At 42.5% G+C, this 26,294-nt stretch overlaps 1 protein-coding gene across 1 annotated transcript in view; it reads right to left on the reverse strand.

The window, feature by feature from the left end:
- MOCOS (molybdenum cofactor sulfurase) overlaps positions 1 to 24,170 on the reverse strand; it is a 96,291-nt gene extending 72,121 nt beyond the window's left edge. The window contains exons 1-3 of the mRNA XM_079949442.1: positions 23,979 to 24,170; positions 7,578 to 7,667; positions 7,003 to 7,069 (exon numbers count right to left, since the gene is read on the reverse strand). Of these exons, the coding sequence (XP_079805568.1) occupies positions 7,003 to 7,069; positions 7,578 to 7,667; positions 23,979 to 24,111 (290 nt within the window). The 5' untranslated portion in view covers positions 24,112 to 24,170. The remainder of the gene's footprint in view (positions 1 to 7,002; positions 7,070 to 7,577; positions 7,668 to 23,978) is intronic.
- Positions 24,171 to 26,294: the final 2,124 nt, after the last annotated feature.

Genomic DNA, 26,294 nt, shown 5'->3' on the forward strand with positions numbered 1-26,294 from the left:
TTCAACCCTTCCATTTTTGCTTGGATCAAAGATATCTCTGTTACAACATTTCTAGATGGAGGAATCAAGAAATATGGTTAGTTCAGTGGAAGCTTATTTATGCCTCATTCCTCCACAACAGATTAATGGAGCAAATGATGAGAAGGTTTTTGTTATCATAATTACAATGGGGATTGTTCTGACACGAAGCAAATTAGCCACCTGAAAGGATCCTGCTGTGCAAACACTGTGCAGCTTAACTGGCCCAAATCAGAAAATACTCTTCCAGTTTTACACTATCAGACTTGGTGGAGATTTAGAAAAGCACTGCCCACATTGGCTTATGTATATGAGGCTTATCCCACATGGAGAGCCAGAAGGGGCACAGGGAGTTACTCTGCAAAGGGTCCCCTCTGACTGCAGATTCAAAATATCAATAAGACTCCCTACTGCTGAGACCATCACTCAAAACAGAACAGATCCCTTTTCATTTCACGATAGCACCCTGTTGATACTATCATACCTCTTCCATGTGCATCAGTTTATTTAGCTCAGTTGGTCATATGGGCCAGCTGCATATTCCTGCATTGCACTAGAATGACTAGATGATCTCTTCCAGCTCTACAATTTTAGGATTCTAAACTAAGGCAGGTAATTCAGAGTGGCAATTGTACTCTTCAGGTCCTGTCCTGCTTGTTCTGCTGGACTGTATGAGTGGTGAGAGCAGTGGAGGTGGGAGTTTGAGGGTACTTTCCAGGCTCCACAAAGAGGCCACAGAGGTCCCAGAATGAGCCAACCATGGCTGCTGCCAGGCTCTTCCCACCTCCCTATATGAGCATTTTTCAGTGGGGGAGCGACACCAAAATAAAGAAGGACAGTAAAGTCAGCTCCCACTCCCCCCTTTCCACAGACAGATCTGGTTCCAACCCAAATACTTTTTTTAAGCAAACCACAACCAGTTTTCTAATCCAACTGAAGTTGGTTTGAGGGGAGAAAACGCATCAAGTATTTTCCAAGAAACTACAGGACTGACAGGAAAAGGATGTGTGAATGTGGCTTCAAAAATTAGCAGTGGAAGCGCACTGGATGGAGAGTAACTGGTGGTGTGAACCTGTGCATCGTGCCACTCCATTTCCTTAACGGGCAGAGCCATAGATAGAACAGTCAGGAGTTTGGAGGCTGGCAGTCAGCAGTGTTCCAGCTTACTCTGCAGAAATTCAGACGTGCTATTTTTATATTGCAATTATCTCTCTGAAGCCCAAAGAACTTCATTTTTACATAGAGCTGTTAATTGTTCTCACTCTTTCTTCTTTTAAATTACTCTAGTTCAGATCAATTCCTTGCAAACCTCGTTTTGATTTATTTAGTACAAAAGCAGTGCTTTTTTCTAAGAAAAAAAATGGTGCAGGTAACCACCATTGTTACTGTAAGCGCCACACTTTCAACATGGAGGGGGGAGGCGCTGGTACTGCATATGCTTTAGTACCCCCAGAAAAAGTACTGTACAAAACTATTTTGCAACCGGGACCCGTACAGTTGCCAATAAACACTTTCCCCCCAATAATGTTTTATTGTACACAAAAAATGATGTATAGATTTGCCTAAACTAAGTCTAAGCTCTGCAGCAGGGGTCAGCAACCTTTTTCAGCTATGGGCTGGTCCACCATCCCTCTGACCATGTGGTGGGCCAGACTATATTTTTTTTTGGGGGGGGGGGGAATGAAAGAATTCCTATGCCCCACAAATAACCCAGAGATGCATTTTAAATAAAAGGACACATTCTACTCATGTATAAACACGCTGATTCCTAGACTGTCCACAGGCTGGACTGAGAAGGCGATTGGGCCACATCCGGCCCCCGGGCCTTAGGTTTCCTACCCCTGCTCTGCAGATTAGAATGGTGCAGTGACATGAAATTTTGCTCAGAGCTGCAAAAAGTTAATTTTAGGAACTACTCTCATTTGGGGGGGGGGTATTTTTATAGTAGAGTTTTATTGCTATGCTTGTATATGTTTGTATGTTTTTTTTCTCTTAGGTTTTATTTCCACATACTGTTTGGAGAGTTTTAAATATTAAGAAGTTTAGAAATCATTTTAATCGGAATACAATTTTTCATAAATGAAAATTTATACATCTGGATAATTTCTTCAACATCCCAAGTAACATCATATCCACTCTGTCTTGGCAGCATGTGCAGCAGGGGAGATGAAGGGGCAGTTATGCTTCACTTTTTTCTTCCCACTGAAATTAATTGGAGGGAAGTTTCTTGCGCCAGGTTTGGTAACAGGTTTGTTGCAGTTTACCTCACTGAAGATGAATTGGGTGGTGGCAAGATCAGGGCTGTGATGGCAGGAAGGCAGCTCTGCCCCATAATATGGGCCACCACTTTGGCACCAAAGGAGTAAGTCCAATAAAACCTTGTCCCTTTGTAGTTCTCCTGATCTCTCATATCAACATGGCAACAATCACCAAAGTATTTAAAGGTATAGTCTCCCTCTATTTATTATTATTATTATTTTTACATTCTTATGTTTTCTGACAAGCAGCTAGCTTTTTAAAAAAAGGGGTGGGGAACAAACAATATTTCCATTTTAGTATATTAGCAAGCATTATGGAAGTGAGAGCTGGACCATAAAGAAGGCTGATCGCCGAAGATTTGATGCTTTTGAATTTTGGTGCTGGAGGAGACTCTTGAGAGTCCCATGGACTGCAAGAAGATCAAACCTATCCATTCTGAAGGAAATCAGCCCTGAGTTCTCACTGGAAGGACAGATCCTGAAGCTGAGACTCCAGTACTTTGACCACCTCATGAGAAGAGAAGACTCCCTGGAAAAGACCCTGATGTTGGGAAAGATGGAGAGCACAAGGAGAAGAGGACGACAGAGAACGAGATGGTTGGACAGTGTTGTCGAAGCTACCAGCATGAGTTTGACCAAACTGCGGGAGGCAGTGGAAGACAGGAGTGCCTGGCATGCTCTGGTCCAGGGGTCACGAAGAGTTGGACATGGCTAAACAACTAAACAACAACAACAAAGCATTACCTGGCTCAACAGAGCACACTGATTCACAACACCATTCAAAATAGTGGATGGCAAAAAACATGAAAATGAATATTTGCTCTAGCACTGATCAGAAATTGCTTCCATTAGTGCAGCTACATTTCACACCTTTCTGGCATAGGAGCTTTTTATTATATTTCTATATAAAAGTGTTGTTTTCACTACTGGGCCAGGCAATAGAGTATCATATCAGAAAAAGGCACACAGCTAAACAGCAGTCTGGCAAGCATGACAAGTGCTGGGCAGATTTACCATCCTTCACTGCTACCAGAGTGTTACACCCAATGGATGTAATTGGGGTGCAGTTAGGCAATAATGACTTTTGCAAAAGGAAAGGGGGAAATGGCCCCTGCCAAGCAAGGAACATCATCAGTGGGTATACCCAGCAGTTTCCAGGCATGCAGGTAATCTGCTCACTTTTCCTGGTAAAACATGTATTGCAGGGGGCCAAGTGTCCATGGAAGTTCATGTATGCAAGATGACAATTCAGAAAGCTCTGCAGCTTAGAATGGTGCCTCATTTCAGGGTCCGGCAACCTAAGCTATTTCAAGAGGGTTGTTCACCTTGCAGGGACATGAAATTACATTCAGCTACATGCCCCCATGATTACAGAGCAGTCAGGCATTGCTTTGGTTTGGCAGTGGGGCTGGACAAGCCAGGGGGACTTGGGCTTTGTGAAGAAATTGGATGATCCTCAAAATACAAGGGCTCTCCTTAAAAGCCCTAAGGGAAACAGCACTCAATCTAGAGAGGGAAAGTCAAAGTTCTGCTGCTGAAGAGTGAGAAAGGAGAGCAGTATCCAACTTCCACCAGCCTCACACTCCCTCCCTCTCAGCTTTGGTTGACAAGCATCCAAGTTGGATTCCATCTCAATGCGTTTCACGTGCAACCAGTTTATAAACCTATTTGGTGTTAAGTTAATGAAGTTGTGGCTTTGGTTCACCCCAGATGGCTGTATTGTCCCTTCTTTTGCTCTACACAAAAGGAGAACGTTCAGGACTTACAAGGAAAGGGAACTTTTTTAAAGTCGGCTTGTTTTAACTTAAATATGCCAGACAGTAGTTTGCTGCATCTCTACTAATGGAAACTCTTTAAAAAAAAATTACACATCTTGCAATATACACAGGATATCCCAGCCACTAAACATGTCCATGTACTGCTCAAGGTAAGCCCGATGAGTGGCCTTAGGAAGCTGTCGGTGGGATGCAATGATGCTGACCTCCCACTGAAGTTAAAGGCCTTTCTCCCTTTCTCCTGGGATGCTCCTGACAAAGCACACAGCTGAGAGCCACTCATCAACACTGGGGTACCCAGCTGCAAGCCACAGCACTGCTTCTTTAAGTACCGGCTTAAAGTGAAGGGCAGGGCTTGGGCACTCACATTAGGAGTTGCTGGTTGTAATGAGATTAGAACACTACGAAGAACAAGGTGTGGACCAATTTGGCCACACCCACTGGTTAGAGAAAGAGCAGCTTCAAGGAATTTCCTCCCTCCCTCCCTGCCAAAAAGAACACTTGTCTCCAACTGCCAGTTGCCCCCTGGAAATGCAGAATGGAAGGGAAGTGTGAACTTCAGCCAGAGGACTTAGGACTGCTGAGAGAAAGAGTGAGTGAGGTTTATGGGGTGTGGATGGGTGCATAATTACCTATAGCTTGTAAGCCACATTGAGAAACATTGAGTTGAAGGGCAGGGTGTAAATCTCTAAACAAACAAACAAACAAACAAACAAACAAACCAGAACCTCCCAACACACAGCTCCTTCTCCTGGTTGCTACACTAGCTTTTAGTATGCACCTCACAGATCCACATTCTGTCATTAATGTAGTGAAAGTCCAGATGAGAGAGACTGCATTGTACCAGCGGTTCTGACTTATGCTCTGCAGCATCTGATTTGTTTACACAAATATGTTGCATTGAAATATGGGATCAGGGAATTAATCCACGAAGAGTCGGACACGACTAAACGACTAAACAACAAAAGATCTCTAAACAAGCACAAGCAATTCAGTCCATCAAAACTTTGACTCTGGGCTTTTAAACAGATGCACTGAGCACAGGAGAGTGCTCTAGTTTCATTCATCTGAACAGTCTCCAGTTAGTGACCTTTCAAAAGGACAAATCAATACTAAGCAGGTACTGCATCAGATGTTTCTTACTGCATACTAAAGGTCAAATGAGATTTTCATGTATTTTACCAGTTACAACACTGTTTTGAGACAGACTTTGCTAACAATTCAGAGGAAAACCAGGGAAATTTCAATATAGAAGAGTCATCTCAAAACCAGCAATGACTTCTAGGAAAATAGGGCACCAACGTTAATCAATCTTTTTTGCTACTTAATATGTTTTGGCTCTGCTTCCAAGAATGTTTCCTAAAAAAAGTTCTGCTGAGTTTAGAGAGACTTAACTTTGAAGCAAAAATATATGGGAATGGGTAAAAGGACTGTTCTAGTTGGCAACTAGAGGCAAGTTGGGATGAGAACTTTAAAGTAAAAACAAAAATTGTTTGGAAACGGTGCACTGATAGGAGTGGATGGATCAGCCTATTTCTGTTCCATCCATTTTGCATCTGTCCCATTTTCTACAGGTTTCATTTTTTAAAGAAGCCATACCAAAAAAACAAACCCACATATGAACTGTATGTATACCCCCCCAAATGCACATTTTATAGACTCATAGAATTGTAGAACTGGAAGGTACCCAAGGGTCATCTAGTCCAATGTGGGGTTGAAACCCACAATCCTGAGATTAAGAGTCTCACGCTCTACTGCCTGAGCTATTTGTTTGCTTTTCTCTTCATTTCCTTCTAAAATATATATATTTGTACAATTTTATATGGTTTTGAACCAAAACTGCATTGTAAAACTTAGAGAATGTGATTGTTACCTGCTTTCTAATCCATGTACAAGTCCAGGAACAGCAAATTAGGTCACTTTGCTTTAATCTGCAGACCAAGCAAAATTCTCTTCCATTCCTATTTACAGTACGTGTCATTTCATGCCCCGTTTGGCCCTCAGTTTATACCAGAAAGGGAGGAGGAGATATAGGTGATCTAAGCAGAGGCTAAAAATCACACACATACATGAAACTGAGCTATTTGAAATGAACATCATATCCACTCATTTCTATCGTAACAGTGATCGGCTTTGGGTAAGCTTAATTTACCACTTTTACAATTCAATATATGTACATGCTGCCCCGCAGCAAAGTTTCCAGGGCAGTTTACAAAAAAAAAAATTAAAATTAAAATAAAGGTGTGGCCCACACCTGGAATACTGTGTCCAGTTCTGGATGTCACAATTTAAGAAGTATATTGACAAGCTGGAATGTGTGCAGAGGTGGGTGAAAAATGATCAAGGGTCTGGAAACCAAGCCTTATGAGGAACAGTTGAAGGAGCTGGGTATGTTTAGCCTGGAAAAGGGGAGACTGAGAGGAGATATGATGGCCGTCTTCAAATATCTGAAGGGCTGTCTCATGGAACAAATTTGTTTTCTCCCCCTCAGGAGGTTATGACACGAACCAATGGATTCAAGTTACAAGGAAGGAGATACCAACTAAACATCAGAAAGAACTTTCTGACAGTAAGAGCTGTTAGATAGCGGAATGTACTCCCTCATGAGGTTGTGGTCTGTACCTAATTGGAGGTTTTTAAGCAGAGATTAGATGGCCATCTGTCATGGATGCTCTAGCTGAGATTCCTGCATTGCAAGGGGTTGGACTAGATGACCCTTGGGGTATCTTCCAACTCTACAAATCTATGATACTATGAAATACAATAAATTACAACTTCTTAAAATACAGTAATAGACACACACACACACACTCTTAATGATACTTTGAAACTTGGCATTTCTAGCAGTGAGGCAATACAATAAATGACAACAGAAGTGGTTATAGTGAAACTAAAGACCCAAGGCAAATGTGAAATACAACATCGGGTTTATAAAATGAAGACCACTCTACCTGTATCGGACTTGTTCAATTGTGTCATATGTCAATTTGCTGCTGATATTCTGGCTGTGAGGGTTCCCTAAGAGGCAAGAGAGACGTTTATGACTCATAAACAAGACATTTCATCTTTTTGTCAAACACGGCCTCAAAAAACTCCTATAAATGTGATTAAATATAACATTCATTTTATATTCCACTGCTGTGCCTTGAAGCTCTTTACAACAGTTTTCCAAAGCAACTAGTTAACAAGCAAGCAGCTTCCTATAAAGAGATTTTGTGAAAATAATTACAATTCTAAAAGAAGTTTCGTTGCAACTGAAACCCACATCAGTTGAATACATGTGAAAGCCATTACTATTAAGCCACAGTTAGTGGATTATGGCAGTGCACTGCATTGATATCAATCAATCCCATAGATTTTTTGCCAGCTTTGCAAAGGCTACAAAAAATACTCCCCACTTTTGCTGGCAATGAATGGAACCATGCCAAGAGGTCGCAAATTTCAGCCCAGCTTTAAATTCTGGAAACTTTAACAATGCCAAAGAGAGAGAGAAAAGATTTACCCCACCTGCTTGATTTCTCCTTACCGTAAACATTTTCATTGAGGTCATCAGTGAAGGCTTTTAGTAAACTCTGTGGGAAGAGTGCTGTGCCTGCGTGGTCAAGGTATGTAATTCCTACAATGAAACAGGCAAAAATGCATCACTCACTGAACTACCATGCTATAAAAGCTGGAAATCTGAAAATCAAGGAATTTTCAAAATATCTTTTCAGTCAGTGCAGAATAAAATCACTTGAAACGAAATTTTATTATTTTTTAAAGAAGCTCACTACTATAGTTATCCAGGCAATACCACTCAGGTAATACCAGGAAGTGTAATGTGAGACTTGTAATAAAGAGCTGCTTTCTATACCCAGAGGTGGCTTGGGTATTCTTAGGATCCACTCTATTCCCAAGACAGGTCAGAAGATTTCATAATAAAGACTTCCGGAGGCGAGGCGAACGGCAATGGCGGTCCTCCTCGCGCTGTGAGGAGGAAGCTCCGCAGAAACGGGTCGTCCGCTACGGCGAAGCGGAGACCCGCACTGAAAAACCACAGGCAGCAAGAGCCTGTGGCCGTGGGACTCGACGGGCGCCAGAAGCGTCCCCTGAAACCGAGAAGGGACCCCGTAAGGAGCCTTTGACCGTGGAGGGGGTATCGCGGCGCTGTGAGTCGATCGCTATTTCTGGGGAGTGAAGCCGCATAGCTGCTGTCGGTGAGCGCTGACCTTTTTCCCTGAAAATATTGGACTTTGAAAAAGCAACAACCCGTGAGTAAGAAAAAATAGTATGAATTGGAACTAAATTGTTATAAATTCGGCTAAAAGCGGGAGACGCAAAACAGGAAGTCCGTCTTCCGCTTCTGCTAAAGATCAAAAGCAAAGGACTTTGATGCTTGGAGCCTTTGAAGAGGCGTTTAAAACAACTAATCTGTGCATCCATTGAAGCTGCATTTGTATAAATTCAGGACTTAACTTCTTTAAAGTGACTTACTTTTTAAATGAACTGTGTTTTACCTCTTCCTTTGGAATTACAATTTACTGAGAAACCCAGGTAGTTGGGCTGCCTGATCAACAGATCTGTCAGACTGCAGAATTTGATACTTTGTAATTTTGGGCTGTTACAACCTGAGTTTCTGTGGATTTGCTACACTGAAACATCTTTTCTGGCACTTGTTAGAGAAACTGTAGTGCTTTTTAAACCAACTCTGTCAACTACAGGAAAAATTGAAGGTTCCTTGGAAATTAACTGAATTTTAACAAATTAGCTTTCGCCCTCAAGACATATTCGAACTCCCTCTAGAGGACTTTGGTTTTACAGTTGCAAGTGACTTTACTTTCTCTTTCCTTTCCTCCTACTTGACTGTTTATCTGTTGGGCTGCTGGATTCCCATGGGAACAACTTAGCTTGACCTTGACTTATAGACAAAACTGGAATGAGTGGCGTTGGGAAAACAAGAGCGGCTAAAGCGAAAGCTAGACAAACAACTCTAACTTTAACTTCACAGCCGCGCAGATCATCTGTTCCTACTGTTTTGCTGCCAGAGGAAGAAGAAACTGAGCAACTACAGCAAGAAGATATGGCTGCAGGAGGAACTGGTTCAATATTAGAGAAAATTTTTGAAAAACTGGAAGCTTTGGACAAGAAAGTGGATGAACAGTCGGCTAAGCTTGATCAAAACACAGCCAGTGTAAATAAATTAACTGAACAAGTTGCTTTGAACACTCAATCAATTGGAAGGTTATTTGAGACCACTGCAGAAAACCGCAAATTGGCTGAGGAAGCCAGCCAAAAAGTTGAAGAATTAGAACAAGAGGTAAGACCACTGCAAAAATTGGTTGGTGAACAGCAGGCGTATTTGTCTATGATTGAATTGCGGAATCGGGAAAATAATTTGAGACTGAGGTCGATACCAGAACTTGAACAAGGGAATTTAATTGAATTCCTGACAAAAGAATTTTCCAAGTTTTGGCCTTTGGAGGAAGAAAAGGATTTTAAGATTGTGACTGCTTTTAGACTTGGAAGAGTAGCAAGGAAAGATAAGCCCAGAGACTATTTGATTACTTTGAGATCGAAGGAGGAAAGAGACAAAATACTAGGCCTACACTATGTAAAGTCACTGGATATTTCGGACAAAAGAGTCGAAATTTACAAAGACATTCCGAAACAACTCTTGGACCTTAGATCCACCTATACTGAATTAGCAAAATTGTTGAGGAGTAACTCAATTGCTTTTAGGTGGGAATTTCCCCAAGGATTATCCTTTACCTTTAGAGGGAAGGTTAAAATTAAAACAGCTGAGGACAAAGACAAATTTTTGAGGGCCTACGGAGAGGACCTTCAGAAAGGGATTGAAGGACCTCCAGGGTCTGGACCACCAACTGCACCTGCACCTTCGGGATCTGAAGAACCGGAAAAGATACCACCTCTAGAGGAATAACAGATTTGTTCAGGATGTCTCTGCAACTTCTGAGTTGGAACATTAATGGCTGTAATTCCCCGGAAAAGAGGAGGAGAATTTTTCACATACTGAGAAAAGAACAATTGGACATTATTTGCTTGCAAGAAACGCACGTGACTAGGCTCCATAGAAAAGTGTTAATAAACAAAAGATTAGGCCAAGAATTTATCTCTTCGGACCGAGTTAAGAAAAGAGGAGTGGTGATATATGCAAAGGAGAGCCTGTCACCAAAATTTCTATTTAAAGATGATCAAGGAAGAATTTTGGCTATTGAGATACAGAATCAGGGAGAAAAGTTTTTGATATTGGGAATTTACGCACCAAATGAGGGGAAATCGGAATTTTATAAGAAGCTGCATGAGATAATGCTGGACTATCTGGATTATGACAACATTATTATGATGGGAGATATGAACGGAGTGGCATCAACCAACATGGACAAGTCTCAAAGCCTAAATGTGACAAAAGATGGCAGACTACCTAAAACTTTTTTTGAACTGACTGACAATATGGACTTGATTGACATTTGGAGGACAAAGAACCCCCTGGGAAGAGAGGGAACATTCTTTTCTGAAGCCCAACTGACATGGACAAGAATCGACCAAATATGGATAACTAGAGGTCTGGCACCAAAGACGAGAAAGGTGGAAATCTGCCCAAAGACCTGCTCCGACCATAACGCTGTAAAGATGGACATGAGATTAATCCCAACCGGCTCCTTTAGATGGAAGATGAATGACAACTTGTTCAGAGATCAGGAGATTACCAAAAAGGCCCAAAGAGCTTTGAAGGACTATTTTGAGATAAATTTGAACACTACGGTGGAAAAAAGAATCATCTGGGATGCAAGTAAGGCGGTTATGAGGGGGTTTCTGATACAACAGAACGCTGTAAAGAAAAGAGCTCAAAATGAGAAAAAAGATAAGATTTTGGAGAAAATTAAAGATTGTGAGAAGAAGCTAAGAGTGAAACTGAAGTCAAAGGAGATCTTGAAAGAAATCAAATTTCACCAAGCACAATACTCCAAATTGATAAATCAGGAAGTGGAGTGGAAAGTTAAGTTGATGAAACAAAGATCATTTGATTCGGCAAATAAATGTGGAAAACTGCTAGCATGGCAGTTGAAAAAGAGACAAAAATTAAATACGATTACTAATTTAGAGATCGAAGGAAGAAATATTCAGAACCCTGTGGATATCAGGAAGTGCTTCCAGAGATACTTTAAACAACTATATACTCAAGGGCCGCAAGATGAGGCGGAGATAGAACAATTTTTGATAAAGAATGGACTACCAAGGTTGTCTCAAGAAAACAGATCAATCCTGAACTGTAAAATAACACCACAAGAGATTGAAGTTGCCATTCAGAACATGCAACTGGGCAAATCCCCAGGGCCTGACGGGCTTACCTCCAAATATTATAAGACATTGAAAGATTATTTGATACACCCACTAATGGAGGTTTGCAATGAGATTATGGAGGGGAAGAAAGCACCGGAAACGTGGAAAGAAGCTTTCATCACATTGATACCTAAATCAGAATTGGAAAAGACACAACTTAAGAACTACCGCCCCATTTCCCTTCTTAATGTGGATTACAAAATTTTTGCAGACATTCTAGCAAACAGATTTAAAAAGGTTTTGAGTGATGTGATCCATAAAGACCAGGCAGGCTTTCTCCCAGGAAGACATTTGTTTGCTAACACAAGGACTATTATTGACATTTTAGAACTTCTGCAAACAAATATTAATACAAGAGCAGTGCTAATATTTATAGATGCGGAGAAGGCCTTTGACAATATTTCTTGGAAGTTTATGAAGAAAAACTTGGAAGGGATGGGAGTGGGACGGGGATTTGAAAATGGGATAGATGCAATCTATTCAGAACAAAAGGCCAAACTGATAGTTAACAATGTGGTGACAGAAGAGTTTAAAATTGAAAAAGGAACACGACAAGGTTGCCCTATTTCCCCTCTGTTATTTATCTCGGTCCTGGAGGTGCTCCTTAATATGATCAGAGGGGACCGGTTGGTGGAAGGAATCCAGGTTGGAGCGAAACAGTACAAACTTAAAGCATTTGCAGATGACCTAGTTTTGACTTTACAGGAGCCAGAATCTAGTACAAAAAGGGCATTACAATTGATTCAAGACTTTGGTCGGGTGGCGGGATTTAAACTAAATAAACAAAAAACTAAGGTACTGGAAAAAAATTTGACAACTTCTGAGTCAGAGAGGTTTCAGAAAGAAACAGAGTTAAATGTGGTTAAAAAAGTAAAATACCTAGGGGTGAACATAACAGCAAAGAATCTGAGTCTATTTAAGGACAATTATGAAAAGTGCTGGTCAGAAATCAAGAGGGATTTAGAAAGTTGGTTAAGACTGAAACTTTCCTTGTTGGGCCGAATTGCTGCTATAAATATTGGAAGACACAAGAACTCCCCACACTGGAAGAATGGCAGACGAAAGTGATTGACTTTATGGGATTGGCAGAAATGACAGGCAGAATCCGCGACCAAGAGAAAGAGACGGTGGAGGAAGACTGGAAGAAGTTCAAAGCTTATCTTAAGAACTGTTACAATATTGATGAGTGATAAAATGCCAAGGGGAAGGAAGATGCAGAATTACAGCTGAAAATGTTTGATGATTTAAGGTGAAATTGAGAAAGATAACAAATTTAAATTTAATTGGCTAAAATGGTTGCTGAAAAATTGTAAAATAAGGATGCAAAAAGGGTGAGGTATGGGGAAGTCCGAGAAAGGAGGCTTATGAAAATGAGGTTAAGAACTTATATTTGTGTGTTTGTTTGTATTTGTCGATGTTTTTATGTTGTTGTGGTTGTTTTGTTTTAAAATTGGAAAACTAATAAAAATTATTATAAAAAAAAAAGAATTGCTGCTATAAAAATGAATGTATTGCCAAGGATGCTGTTTCTTTTTCAGACTTTACAGATTGTGGACAAAATGGAGTGTTTCCGGAAGTGGCAAAGAGATATCTCTAAATTTATCTGGCAAGGCAAAAAGCCCAGAATTAAGTTTAAAATACTAACTGATGCTAAAGAAAGAGGGGGGTTTGCCCTGCCAGACTTAAGGTTGTACTATGAATCAGCAGCTTTTTGCTGGCTGAAAGATTGGCTGCTTCTTGAAAACACTGATGTTTTAGATTTGGAAGGATTTAATAATGCTTTTGGATGGCATGCATATTTGTGGTATGACAAGGTTAAGATTCACAAGAATTTCAAGAACCATATTGTAAGGAAAGCAGTGTTTAATGTCTGGACAAAATATAAAGACTTATTAGAAAATAAGACCCCGAGGTGGCTATTACCTATGGAAGCTAAAGCAGTGAAAAGACCCAACATGGAGGTCAAATGGCCAAAGTATTGGGAAATATTAGAAAGAGATGGAGATAACTGGAGATTGCAGAGTATGGAGAAACTAAAAGACAAAGTGTGAGATTGGCTACATTATGCTCAGATTAAAGAGGCTTTTAAATTGGACAAAAAGTTAGGATTCCAGGTGGAAAAATCGAAATTGGAAACAGAACTGTTAGAACCTAAGACTAAATTACTTTCAAGAATGTATAACTTGCTGCTGAGGTGGAATACACAGGATGAAACGGTTAAATCAGCTATGATAAAGTGGGCACAGGACATTGGGTATAATATCATGTTTGCTGACTGGGAAAAGTTATGGACCACCGGTATGAAGTTTACGGCATGTAATGCCTTGAAAGAAAATATTATGAAAATGATATATAGGTGGTACATGACCCCAGTCAAGCTAGCAAAAATATATCACTTGTCAGATAATAAGTGTTGGAAATGTAAGGAAACTGAAGGAACGTTCTTTCACCTCTGGTGGACTTGCCCTAAGGTTAAGGCCTTCTGGGAAATGATATATAATGAGCTGAAAAAGGTATTTAAGTATACCTTTCCCAAGAAACCAGAGGCCTTCCTTTTGGGCATTGTCGGCCAGAAGGTGTTAAAGAATGATCGAACATTATTTATGTATGCAACAACAGCAGCAAGGATACTCGTTGCTAAGTATTGGAAAACTCAAGATTTGCCCACGCTGGAAGAATGGCAGATGCAACTGATGGACTACATGGAGCTTGCAGAAATGACCGGCAGAATCCGAGACCTGAGAGAGGAAGCCGTGGAAGAGGACTGGAAGAAATTTAAGGACTATCTACAAAAACGTTGTAAACTGTATGAGTGCTAAGAAGGATGAGAGATTTGAAAATAACAGGGCCCATAAAGTTAGTAGATAAGATTATGAGAATGAGTGAATTTTATGAGAAAAACAAATTTTGAATAGACATTGTGTTAAAGTTAGGTATGTAAGACCTAGATAAAAGTATTCAAAGTTAGGGACAAAACATTGGAAATGTGCATAATAAGAATTGAAACAAGGTGATAAGTTGCTTGTTAAAGTTTTATAATTTGGAACGCAAGAGTGGGAGATGTGAGGAAGTCTAAAAGATGAAGAAAAGATGGGTATTACAAGATGTTAAATTTTATGTTTGTTCTTTTTTCTGTCTATTATCTGTTTATTCTGTCTTTTCTCTACTGTATTAACAAAACTTTTAATAAAAAAAATTTTAAAAAAATAATAAAAAAAGAAGATTTCATAATAAAGTTGGCTTTTGCCCAAGCAGCGAAACCCAGAAAAATACTTCCAGGTTTGCCGCTTTCACAGCCCGAAGATTATGTATCCAGAGAGGTACGTAACCCGAGGGACCACTGTACAATATGGCTTCCAATATTCATGTCATTGAACAGCTTTGCTGATTACAGCCAGATTCAACACACCAGCCATTCTCTCAACTGACAAGTCATAGTTGTTCCAAAAATATGGAAAACAAAAAGACACATAGCTCTAAAACATGGTGTTCATGTACTCTAAGGAAACTAAGACCATGATTTGGGTTCTAAACTATAGATTGGCATTATAACTAAATTCAGCCTGTGTTAAAAGCACTTATTTCCAAAGATTTTGACATGGAGTTCTGCACATTCTCAGATAGGGACCTGTCCTATACCCCAACAGCTGGATGCAATGCTGTCATCCACATCACCCCGAGGGCCATACAAACTACTGATCCTGAACGTAAGAGCAACAGTTGCATGGCACAATGTGGACTTTGACTGGCATGTAGGGTCATCCAGTTCACACCATAGTGATGTGGGAGGAATTTACCCACTTCAGGCTTAATTCAAAGTACAGAGCATTCATCCAACAGCCTAGAGACCTGTGCTTTTTCTCTATACTGATGTGATTTCTACCACAGTAAATCATAAACTACAGTATTAAGTTTGTGCTGATAACCAAGATCATGTTTCTGTCTCCTTTTGAACATCAGCAGGAATTCAATATATAGTCTAAGAGTCTCCAGTTCCTTGTCCTGAGGACAATAAGATTAACATACCAGCACCCCAGGGCTGATATTGTACAAATGTTTAACTCTTCCCATTGCTATCCCTTCAGTAGTACCAAGAAATTGCTAATGGGTTTTTAAATTTAATATTTAAGTCTACACTACCACCCTATCAAGGACGCAGGAGGCGCTGTGGGTTAAACCACAGAGTCTAGGACTTGCTGATCAGAAGGTCGACAGTTCGAATCCCTGTGATGGGGTGAGCTCCCATTGCTCGGCCCCTGCTCCTGCCAACCTAGCAGTTCGAAAGCACGTCAAAGTGCAAGTAGATAAATAGGTACCGCTCCAGTGGGAAGTTTCCGTGCACTGTTATGGTTCGCCAGAAGCAGTTTAGTCATGCTGGCCACATGACGCCAGTTCCCTTGGCCAGTAAAGCGAGATGAGCACCGCAACCCCAGAGTCGGCCACGACTGGACCTAATGGTCAGAGGTCCCTTTACCTTCACCTTTACCACCCTATCTACATATCTGAGTTTGTTTTAGTCATTAGGTTAGCATTCCCAAGCTCTGTGCCAGAAGACAACTGCTGAGCAGGGCTGGGCCATCCACGGGACAGGGTGAGGCAGCTGCCTCGGGTGGCAAAAGCCCAAGAAGCAGCACCCCCCAGGGGCATCCCACCGCCAGCAGCAAGATCTCGCCAGAAGCTGCCATTGTTGCTGCCACTTTGTGGGCGCTGCCATGCAACCTAGATAAAGGACACTGCGGTGGCATGGCAAAACAGGTCGTGATGCCCCTGCTGCTCAGTGTAATATGGGAAATAAATGATGAATGGCTCATGTACTCTCAAGACACCCTCTCAGAAAGGAGACTACCTGGCCTTAGTGGGCACTTTAGGGCAGAGGAGGCCAGTGTGGCACCGTCAAATATTGTGGACTACAACTCCCATTATCCTTGACCATTTATCTATATCGGCTGGAGCAGATGGGAATTGTGGTGCAAAACATCTGGAGGGGGACCGTTGGCTCCCCCCACTTTAGGATCACAGTAGTCACTAATGATGTTATTTATTTCTCAGTGCACATGAAGCAGTCAGTAGAGAGATTGGCTGAGAATTCAGTCACTCCCACTGTAAACAGAATCACTTGCTCACAGGAGGCATGCCCAGACAGGAACAAGTGGGGCAGAGGCTGTTCTTACTTTTGCACTTGAAAACATCTAGTTTTAGAGCGTGTAAAAGTGAACCATGCACACCAATTTGATCTGAACATATGTGTAGAAGACAACATATGTGTACAGGACAACTTAAATTGAAAAGGTGAGTACAACTTCCTTAGATGGAAGTGGTTTGTTTTCGATTCTAACTGCATGTGAAGACTTGCATATTGAAACACAGTTCTGGCAATCTTCCTAAACTATAAAAGCAGGCTTGTTTAGGAAGTAATTTATAATATTTTCTTGCTAAGAAGACATAATAAGGTTTGATTTCAAACAAACGAGTGTTGTTAACTACTCTGTCACCCAAAATGCCAAAATAAATGTCTCTGCTAGAATAGAATGGAGTCTATGATGACAAAAAAGCATGCTGGAAGTAATTTAGAACACTCAATTTAAGTGGAAGTTGGTTCATACAAGAAATTAAATTCTTCCCAAAGCACAAAAATCTGTGAGAATTTATAGCAACTGCATTCAAAATGTACAGATACACTCATGCTATGTTTGTGATGTCATAACATTTTGCATTTCAACACTCCACTTCATATTATTAGCTACCAATGATGGGGAAGGGGCGACCATAGGTGTAAGGCCTCGGTTTTCAACCAGTGTGCCATGGAACCCTGAGGTGACTTCAATCAGAAAATGGATTGGACTGCCATTTCCCCAAGAGGCTACTCAAAACAAACTGTAACACATTTACTGAAAGATGTAATAGACATTAAAATTATAAATAATAAAAATAAATAAGTAATCAGACACTTTTCTATAACTAAGCAAAGGAGAAAACTAGATGTTGTAAGTCTACTTTCATGATGTCACTGGTACAACTGCCATAGCCACCGTTAACAATGAGGTCACAGTTACAGCCATCTTGCTCTAGAAACACACTTTAGAACTGTTTCTATCACTCCAATGGGCAGCAGCAATACCTTGAGGATCAGTGGGAGCAGGTCTGTCTCGCTGGCCACCACAGGCCCTTGGTCTGATCCAGAAGGGATTATTAGTAGTAGCATTATATAGATATTTATACCCCTCATTTTTTTCCTGACAGGGACTTAAGGCACCTTACAGATAAAAACAAGAGCAGCTAAAAACATAGGGAACATAGCTGGAACTTAATAATAATAATAATAATAATAATAATAATTTATTTATTTATTTATAGCCCACCCCTCGGGCTGGTTTCTCCAGCCACTCTGAGTGGCTCCCAACAGAATTGATGATAATAATGATAATGATAACACTGAGTAACAATTTTTTACTTTTTGAATGTTGTCTAGATTTCTACAACTGATTTAGGGTATTTTTGCACTGCTGAATCAGGAAATGGCATCCGTTTCTCTCCATCAGGTCAGGTTTACTGTAAACTGAATGGTGGGCATTGATAAAGGTAAGTACACGTAAATTGCATGTTGCTTCACCATTTTTCAAACTTCAGGGCTTGAACTTCCGTTTCTTGGAACTCCTGGAATGCTCAGCGGCAGGGAGGTCTCTCTTCAGAGTCCACCAGTAGTCAGCCATCATGATTGCATCCCAGCGACCCTGATACCCGGTCTCCATCTCTTTCATGTCCTGATGGAATCTCTCCCCCTGCTCGTCACTCATTGAACCCAGTTCTCAGGAAACCGGTCCATATGTGAAAATAGGTAGTGCATCTTGACGCTCATGTTGCAGCCCAGGTTTCTAAAAGCAGGCAGCATGTTGTTGACAAGTTCTGTGTAGTTTCTGGCCTTATTGTTGCCAAGAAAGTTCTTCACTACCAGAACAAATGCCTTCCACGCTTCCAGTTCCACTTCGTTCATTGAGTTTCCGAACTCTGGATCTCTGATGAGCTGACGGATCTGAGGACCGTCAAAGATGCCAGCTTTCAACTTTTCCATGGTCAATCCTGGAAAAGCCTGGCACAAGTAAGTGAAGCAGTCACCATCCTTGTCCAGAGCCTTGGTGAACTGCTTGATTAAGCCGAGCTTGATGTGCAGCGGTGGGAAGAGTTTTCTGTCTCTGTCCACCAGAGGGTCATTGATGATGTTCCTTTTTCTGCAAGGCACCAATTCCTCCCGCACAGGCCAGTCCTTCTTTGTGTAATGCCACATGCACAGAAAACATGGGTACTTGGTGAAGCCAGTCTGTTGTCCCAACAAAAAGTTCACCATCTTCAGGTCAACACAAATAAACCACTTATGCTGATCATAACCAATTTTCTCCAGCACATACTTCACCGCTTCATAGTTCTCCTTCAGTGTACTCGAGTGAGCCAGGGGTATAGGGGCAAACTGGTTGCCGTTGTGTAGTAGAACACATTTCAGTGATCGCTTGCTGCTGTCAATGAACAGTCTCCAATCTTTGGGTTCGTACTGTGGCACTCCAAGCTTGAGCAGAAGCTGTGCAATATCTGCACAGTACACCAAGTCCTTCTCTTCCGAGAAAAAACGGAGGTACTCTTGATGCCTGTTGCGGAAGAAGCTGATGCGAGCACTGTCAGAGAGGAGGTTTTTTTCCTTCAATCTGGATGCCAACAGTTTGGCAGAGTCCTTTGACAAGCTGAGGTCGCAAACTAGATCATTCAACTCCTTTTGGGAAAATGGATGTGGAGCATCATCTTCAAGAACCACTTCTTCTTCTTCATGTCCTTCAACACTGGAGGCATCTTCGTCACTAATGTCAGGAAGTTCTCCGAAGATAGGCACTGGAATTTCATCACAATGAGCTACAGGACGACGTGCTGATTGAAGATCAGGATACTTGAGGCTGTTCCGGTTCTTTCTGTTGATCCTAGCCGCACCAATTTATGGAAGATTTCGAGGTTTTATGACTTCAAACTGATCCCTTTTTGACATAATCACCCAGAACTATCAGACCTGAATACTTCTTGTCATTAAAATAATCTTTTCCAATCAAAACAATTATTTGACATGGCATTTTACCCCCACCAACGTCTTCTAAAATGCTCCACACAAGCGTACATGTGAACAAAAACATAAAAAATGAGATGTGGCCATAGCTCAAAAACTTGACCTGATTGAGCAAAACCAATGTGATTTTTGGATTCAGTGCATCAGATTCGTCCTAAATCAACTGAAAAAACGCAGACAACAAATTTGTTGTTGACCAGTGTAATGATAATGATAATATGATAAACATCAGACATTAAAAGCTTCCCTAAACAGGGCTGCCTGTCCTTGCGATCAGATAGTTGTTTATTTCCTTGACATCTGATGGGAGGGCGTTCCACAGGGTGGGCGCCACTGCTGATTCTGGCACCCCTCAGGTGGGCACCATTGCAATTATAAGAGAACAAGGTAGGTGTTCATAGTGAATTCTGGCACCTCTTTTTCTAGAAAAATAGCTTCTGTTCTAGCTTCAGGCATGAATAAGTTCTTCACAGTTTCACCTGTTTGCATTCTCCTGCTGCAAGCTGCTGGGTCAATGTAGATTCAGCAGCTAATACTGTACTGCATCAACTAATTTATCAAGGGAGTCGCTTTACTTGCTGAGTCTTGATTAACAAAAGCATAAAAATGTGTTCCATCGTATATATTTTAGTCTTTAGGATATCACAAGACTCTTATGTTCAATTCAATCAAACCTCAAACAATGAAGGCAGGTGGTTTGGGAAGTATGAATGAAACACAAACTTGCACACCCCCTCTTCCCCCAGCCTACTCTTTGCTTCTCATGCATTTCTGTCCATAATTAATTACCGGTATACTGAGATGTCCCACTCAAAAAACTATGGCTGGTGATTCAGGGTTTGGAATGGTTTCTGATTCTGGTTTAGAAGACAAGCATTAACCATAGGGTGCCAACAAGGACATCACAATAAACGATGGTTATGGGAAATAAAGGGTGAAGCTTTGCGGAAGAGGACAGAGCACTGCAAGTCCACACCTTTGGTTTAGGGCAGCGTTGGCCAACCTGTTGCCCTCCAGATACTGTGTAACATGACTGCCATTAGCCCCAGCCAGTATTGGAAGGCTGGCCAGTCCTAAAGATTAGGGGGTGGGGGGCAGGAGGTTAGTGCATGTGGGTATCCATATATTGGATCACAACTCCCAACGTCCCAAGAACACGTAAGGACATAAGATGAGCCCTGCTGGATAAGGCCAAAAGTCCATCTAGCCCAGGGGTAGGCAACCTAAGGCCCGGGGGCCAGATGTGGCCCAATCGCCTTCTCAATCCGGCCCATGGACGGTCCAGGAATCAGTGTGTTTTTACATGAGTAGAGTGTGTCCTTTTATTTAAAATGCATCTCTGGGTTATTTGTGGGGCATAGGAATTCATTCTTTTTTTTCCTTTCAAAATATAGTCCGGCCCACCACATGGTCTGAGGGACAGTGGACCGGCCCACGGTTGAAAAAGGTTGCTGACCCCTGGTCTAGTTAGTCTAACACTCTTCCTACAGTGGCCGACCCACAAGCAGCCCTTGAGAACAACAGCATTCCTTCAACTCCTGCATTTCCAAGCAACTCATATTCAGTGGCATACTGCTTCCAGGACGAACGTTTAGGACCTTTTCATTTAGTGAAAAAGCAAGTCAGGGGAGGGGAACATGAAAGATGTATAAATTTATGCATGGTGTGTAAAAAGCAGATAAAGAAAATGTTTTCTCCTTTTAGGGCCATCCAACAAATCTGAATGTTGGAAGATTCCGGATAAATGAAAGGAAGTACATTCTTCAAACAGCACGTAGCTAAACTATGGAATGTGCAACCTAGAGTTATTGATGGCCACTGACTGGATGGCTTCAAAAGATTAGACAAATTCATGGAGTATATGGTGATCAATGGCTAAGTGCTACCTTGTTAAATCACCCACAACCATATTTCCTAGACACTCACACCCACAACCACCCGAGGAGTATCCTTGGCACATGGAAATAACTACTCATCCCCAAGAAATGGGTCCCTTCTAAGAGATGGTCTTGCCTCTTCTTTTACTCATTTGATAAATGCAATTAAGGACATTGCCTAGCCAGAGTGCAAAACACAACAGAATGTACTCCCTTTAAGGGAGAAGCTTTATGAGTAGATGCCACCTTGAGAAATTAAATTTGTTTCTGAGCATATCTAATAAATTAATGGCATTAAGTAGAGTTCTTACAGTTGTAACATGGTGCAGACTTGTCAACTCAGAACATGCCTGAAGCACATCAGCCACATTTTATTTTAATGATAACCCAGCCTTCTTTGAATGATAATGTAGCTCATATGATTTTATTCCTCAGCTTTAAGGGTGTAGGGAGTCATTATGAAATACTATTGAAACGCCCGCCATTATGAAGGCTGCTCTTGCACTCAAGTCTTCCTTGCGTGCCTCCCATCTGGTTGGCCATTGTGAGAAAAAGGTTGCTAGATTTGACAGATTATTTGCAAATTTGCTAGATTTGCTAGATTTGCTAGATGATGATGATGATTATTATTGTTATTTATTAAATTTGTATGCTGCCCTATACAGTGTTACCTCGGTTCAGGTTACAGATGCTTCAGGTTACAGATTCCACTAACCCAGTAGTGGAATGAGAACAGAAATTGTGCTCTGGCGGCGCAGCAACAGTGGGAGGCCCCATTAGCTAAAGTGGTACCTCAGGTTAAGAACAGTTTCTTTTTCTTTTATCCTCACAACCCGGTGAGGTGGATTAGGCTAAGAGACAGCAACTTGTGCAAGGTCACCCAGTGAGCTTCCTGGCTGGGATTTCAAATCCTTCACAAAAATGAATAAATGCTACCGTTATGATGATATATTATGGCTGAAGACCGCAATACCTCAAGGACGGACCCATCTGAGGCCCTTCTTCATGTGGCTGGTCCACGAGGTCTAGAGGAAAGCAACACAAGAGGGCCTTTTCTATGGTGGCTCCCTGTTTGTAGAATTCTCTCTCCAGGGAGTCTTGCCTTACGATTTCATTACATATATTTGGCACCAGGTGAAAACATTTTTCTTTTCCCAGGCCTTTGGCTAATTAAACCATCTATGGCCTTTTAAACTTGGGGGGGGGTATTATTTTATTTGTCATTATAGTATGTATTTTTGTGTTTTGATATTGCAAACTGCCCTGTGATCATCGGATGAAGAGCAGTATAGAATTTTAAGAAACAAATAAAATGTTAATGAGTACCCATAACAAATGAATATGTTGTTCACTTTTTAACACTGAATTTTGATTTATGCAAAGCATGTGCATCTGAACAGAACTTCTATAAAGCTTAAATCACTTCCGACCCCCATTCATTGGAAGTGCAATACCTGGTCTGATGAAAGAAAGACTACAGACTGTAGCATAGCTCATGTACAACTTAGGAAACTTGAACTCTTTTGCATGCTTTAAAGTTGACATTGAAGTACAGCAGGACTCTCGTCACCTTTAAAAGTTATGTAGGACGCAGAAATTATACAGGGTAAATCTTTTCTAGCATGGAACTGCAGTTATGGAGAAAGCTTCACCTGTTGGTATTCTGCCTGGTAGACATTATATTACATGTGTAATACAACATAATAGATTTGCATTATGCGGGTTCTGATTGTTTTTTGCTTAGGAGTGCAGCAGAGGGCCCAATCCACGTGCAACGAACTGGGCTCAGAAAGTCTTGCTGGTGCTCCTGGTTATAATATATACTTTAGCATCTGGAATGCTTCTGTAAATGAACATTTTTGAGGGGTGTGGGAAAAGATTCTGCCAATTAGAGATACCACTTAAAAGGTTTTTTAAAATATTGAGTGGTTTACCTATGCATTTAAATAAATAAATAAACTCAAGTATGAGCTGGCTGTTTTTTCAAAAAGTCTATGTAACATGTGAAAACCTGTAAAGGCAACTTTGGTTACAACATTACTAAAACAATGACCAAAAAGAATCTTTCTAGGGCAGACACCATACCCCACGGAACCACGGACACAAATCTTTCAGTACAAATCTACAAAGGCAGCTTCCACCTCCACTGTTTCATTGCCTTCCTATTGCTTGTGTACTTACTTTCAACACCACTTTTGTTTCATGCTTAAGAGAGAAAACTCCGCGGCCGCTTGGATATTTGAGAGCAGGACCAATTACTTCCCCGCTGTCCCATATGCTATGCCCTTGTTGTTTACTCCAAAGTAAGCCTGGGAGTGGAGGGTCTGGTGCCTTCACTGGGTCGCAGCGGACCCAACTTCCCCGTCGCCGCGAGGCGCCCAAAGCACCCGAGGGAAAAGGAGACGAAGCTGAGCAGCCCCTGGGGCTCCGGCGCCGAGAGACAAGCTTGCAGCCCGCCCGCCCGCCTGCCTGTCGGGGAGCCGGAGGAGAAAGTTAGTCGCCCGCCGAAAGTCGGCAGCCCGGGCCAGTCTCCCCGCCTTCCTCTACCGCGAGGGCGGCTCGCGGGGCCGGGCGAGGCTGGGGGTCCCGAGCGCGGGACTCGGCTTACCTCGCAGGCGAGCGAGCTCCCTCCGGCGCAGCCCCTCGGGGCTCTCCCCGCCGTAGCCGTAGGCAGCTCCCCGGGGCAGCCCCCTTTGGAAGGCGCCGAAGGACAGCGCCTCGGCCCAGCGCTCCAGAGCCATGGCCGGCGAGAGAGAGAGAGAGGCGGCCGGCGGAACCTCCGGGAACGCCAGACGCAGCCCGGCCCGGCCCGCCCCGCCCCGCGCCGACCAGGAAGGGCGCTCGGCCCCCGGGGCGGCCCAGGCTCCTCCCGCCGCCGCCGCCGCCGCTTCCCACGGGCAGAGCGCCAGAGCCGGCCGCCTCCGGGACGGGGAGAAGCGCCAGGGCGGGGGGAGAGGGCACCCCAAGCGGGCCTGATTCAGCTCCCAGGTGGCAGCAGGGAACTCGGGAGGAACTGCAAGCTCATATTGCAGTCGCTCTGAAGTTTCTTTGATCATGGGTGGGTACTTTAAGGTCAGCTAATGGTGGCTTTTTGAGCGCTGCCATCTTTTAAAAAATAAAATTGTAGTTCTCAATATTTAATTGATTGATTGATTGATTGATTGAATTTATATACCGTCCTATATCCACAGGTGAATTCTGGTGCTGGAGAGTCCCATGGACTGCAAGAAGATCCAACCTCTCCATTCTGAAGGAAACCAGCCCTGAGTGCTCCCTGGAAGGACAGATCCTGAAGCTGAGGCTCCAAGACTTTGGCCACCTCATGAGAAGAGAAGACTCCCTGGAAAAGACCCTGATGTTGGGAAAGATGGAGGGCACAAGGAGAAGGGGACGACGGAGGACGAGATGGTGGGACAGTGTTCTTGAAGCTACAAACATGAGTCTGACCAAACTGCGGGAGGCAGTGGAAGACAGGAGTGCCTGGCGTGCTCTGGTCCATGGGGTCACGAAGAGTCGGATACGACTAAACGACTAAACAACAACAACTTTTCAAAATGAAGTGTTTTCTGTTTTAAAGAAATAACAGCAAGTGCACCAGCCTCAGTTGCCTGACAGCTAGCATTCCCTGGCTTTCCACATTTTCAATTAAAGTTCAGAGGAAGACATCAATAGGTGAGCGCAGGCTCCTTGGAAAAGACCCTGATGCTGGGAAAGATGGAGGGCACAAGGAGAAGGGGATGACAGAGGACGAGATGGTGGGACAGTGTTCTCGAAGTGGCCAACATGAGTGCCTGGCGTGCTCTGGTCCATGGGGTCAGGAAGAGTCGGACACGACTAAACGACTAAACAATATCCACAGGTCTCAGGGCAGTTCACAGAATAAAATATGAAACCACAAAATGCATAAAATAAAAGCAGCTACAACCCAATAACCCCCCCCCAAAAAAAAACCACCACATTTTAAAAGGGTGTCAATCCTATCAACCAAGGGTCTGGCTAAAAAGGAACATTTTTGCCTGGCGCCTAAAGGTGTATAATGAAGGTGCCAGGCAGTCTAAGTGTGTCACAGACGGGTTGGATGCAGAGGAATGGTGGGAGGGGAACCCCCAAGGGAAGAAGTCTCAGAGCTCCAGGAATGGTGGTGGTGATGAGTGATCAGAGAGAGAAGACTGGGAAGAAGAGGCGTTAGAAGGATCCTCCTTCTTAGCACTGGGCTCAGGAGAGTGATCAGCTACAGCAGCAAGATCCCTGCAAGAAAGGGCAGTGTGGTGGAGGAATATAAATCCTACTCTTTTCTAAACCATACCGAGGTTGAAGATTCTTACACTTAACCTTTGGACTGAGAAATGCAGCGCTGGAGGTGCCTAGTGCAGGGACTTCCAGATGAGCAGCACAGCGGGGGTTAAATTCCTGCATTTCCACCTGTGCAACACACCCCAGGCAGCAGCTACACAGGAACAGCTTCTCTCCCATTGGGGGCGGGGAAGGAGGAAGCCACACCTGTTGAATACTTTCACTCAGCAGTTAATATCTCTCTCTCTTTCTCAAACAGATACAGAATATTATGTTAGCTCAACCAACATACCACTGCAGTTGCAGGTGTGTGTGTGGAGGGGTGTGTGTTCTCTTAGAGTTTTATTGGTTTATTGAGGTTTCAGTCTTGTCATTTCTGAAGATCTGTGTCCATCTATAATTTTGTGCAAAGACTAATGCTATATACTAAAACCTGTCCCACACCCACTTTAGAATTTATTTATTAGTTTGGCAGGTGCTGGGTTGAGTTTACCTATCATTGTTAGGTGGACAAGGGCAGCATGTATTTATACATTACTCTGGGATTCTGCAGCCTGCGCTCACCTATTGATGTCTTCCTCTGAACTTTAATTGAAAATGTGGAAAGCCAGGGAATGCTAGCTGTCAGGCA

The sequence above is a fragment of the Podarcis cretensis genome (assembly GCF_951804945.1).
Source record: "Podarcis cretensis genome assembly, chromosome: 13".
Taxonomy (NCBI): domain Eukaryota; kingdom Metazoa; phylum Chordata; class Lepidosauria; order Squamata; family Lacertidae; genus Podarcis; species Podarcis cretensis.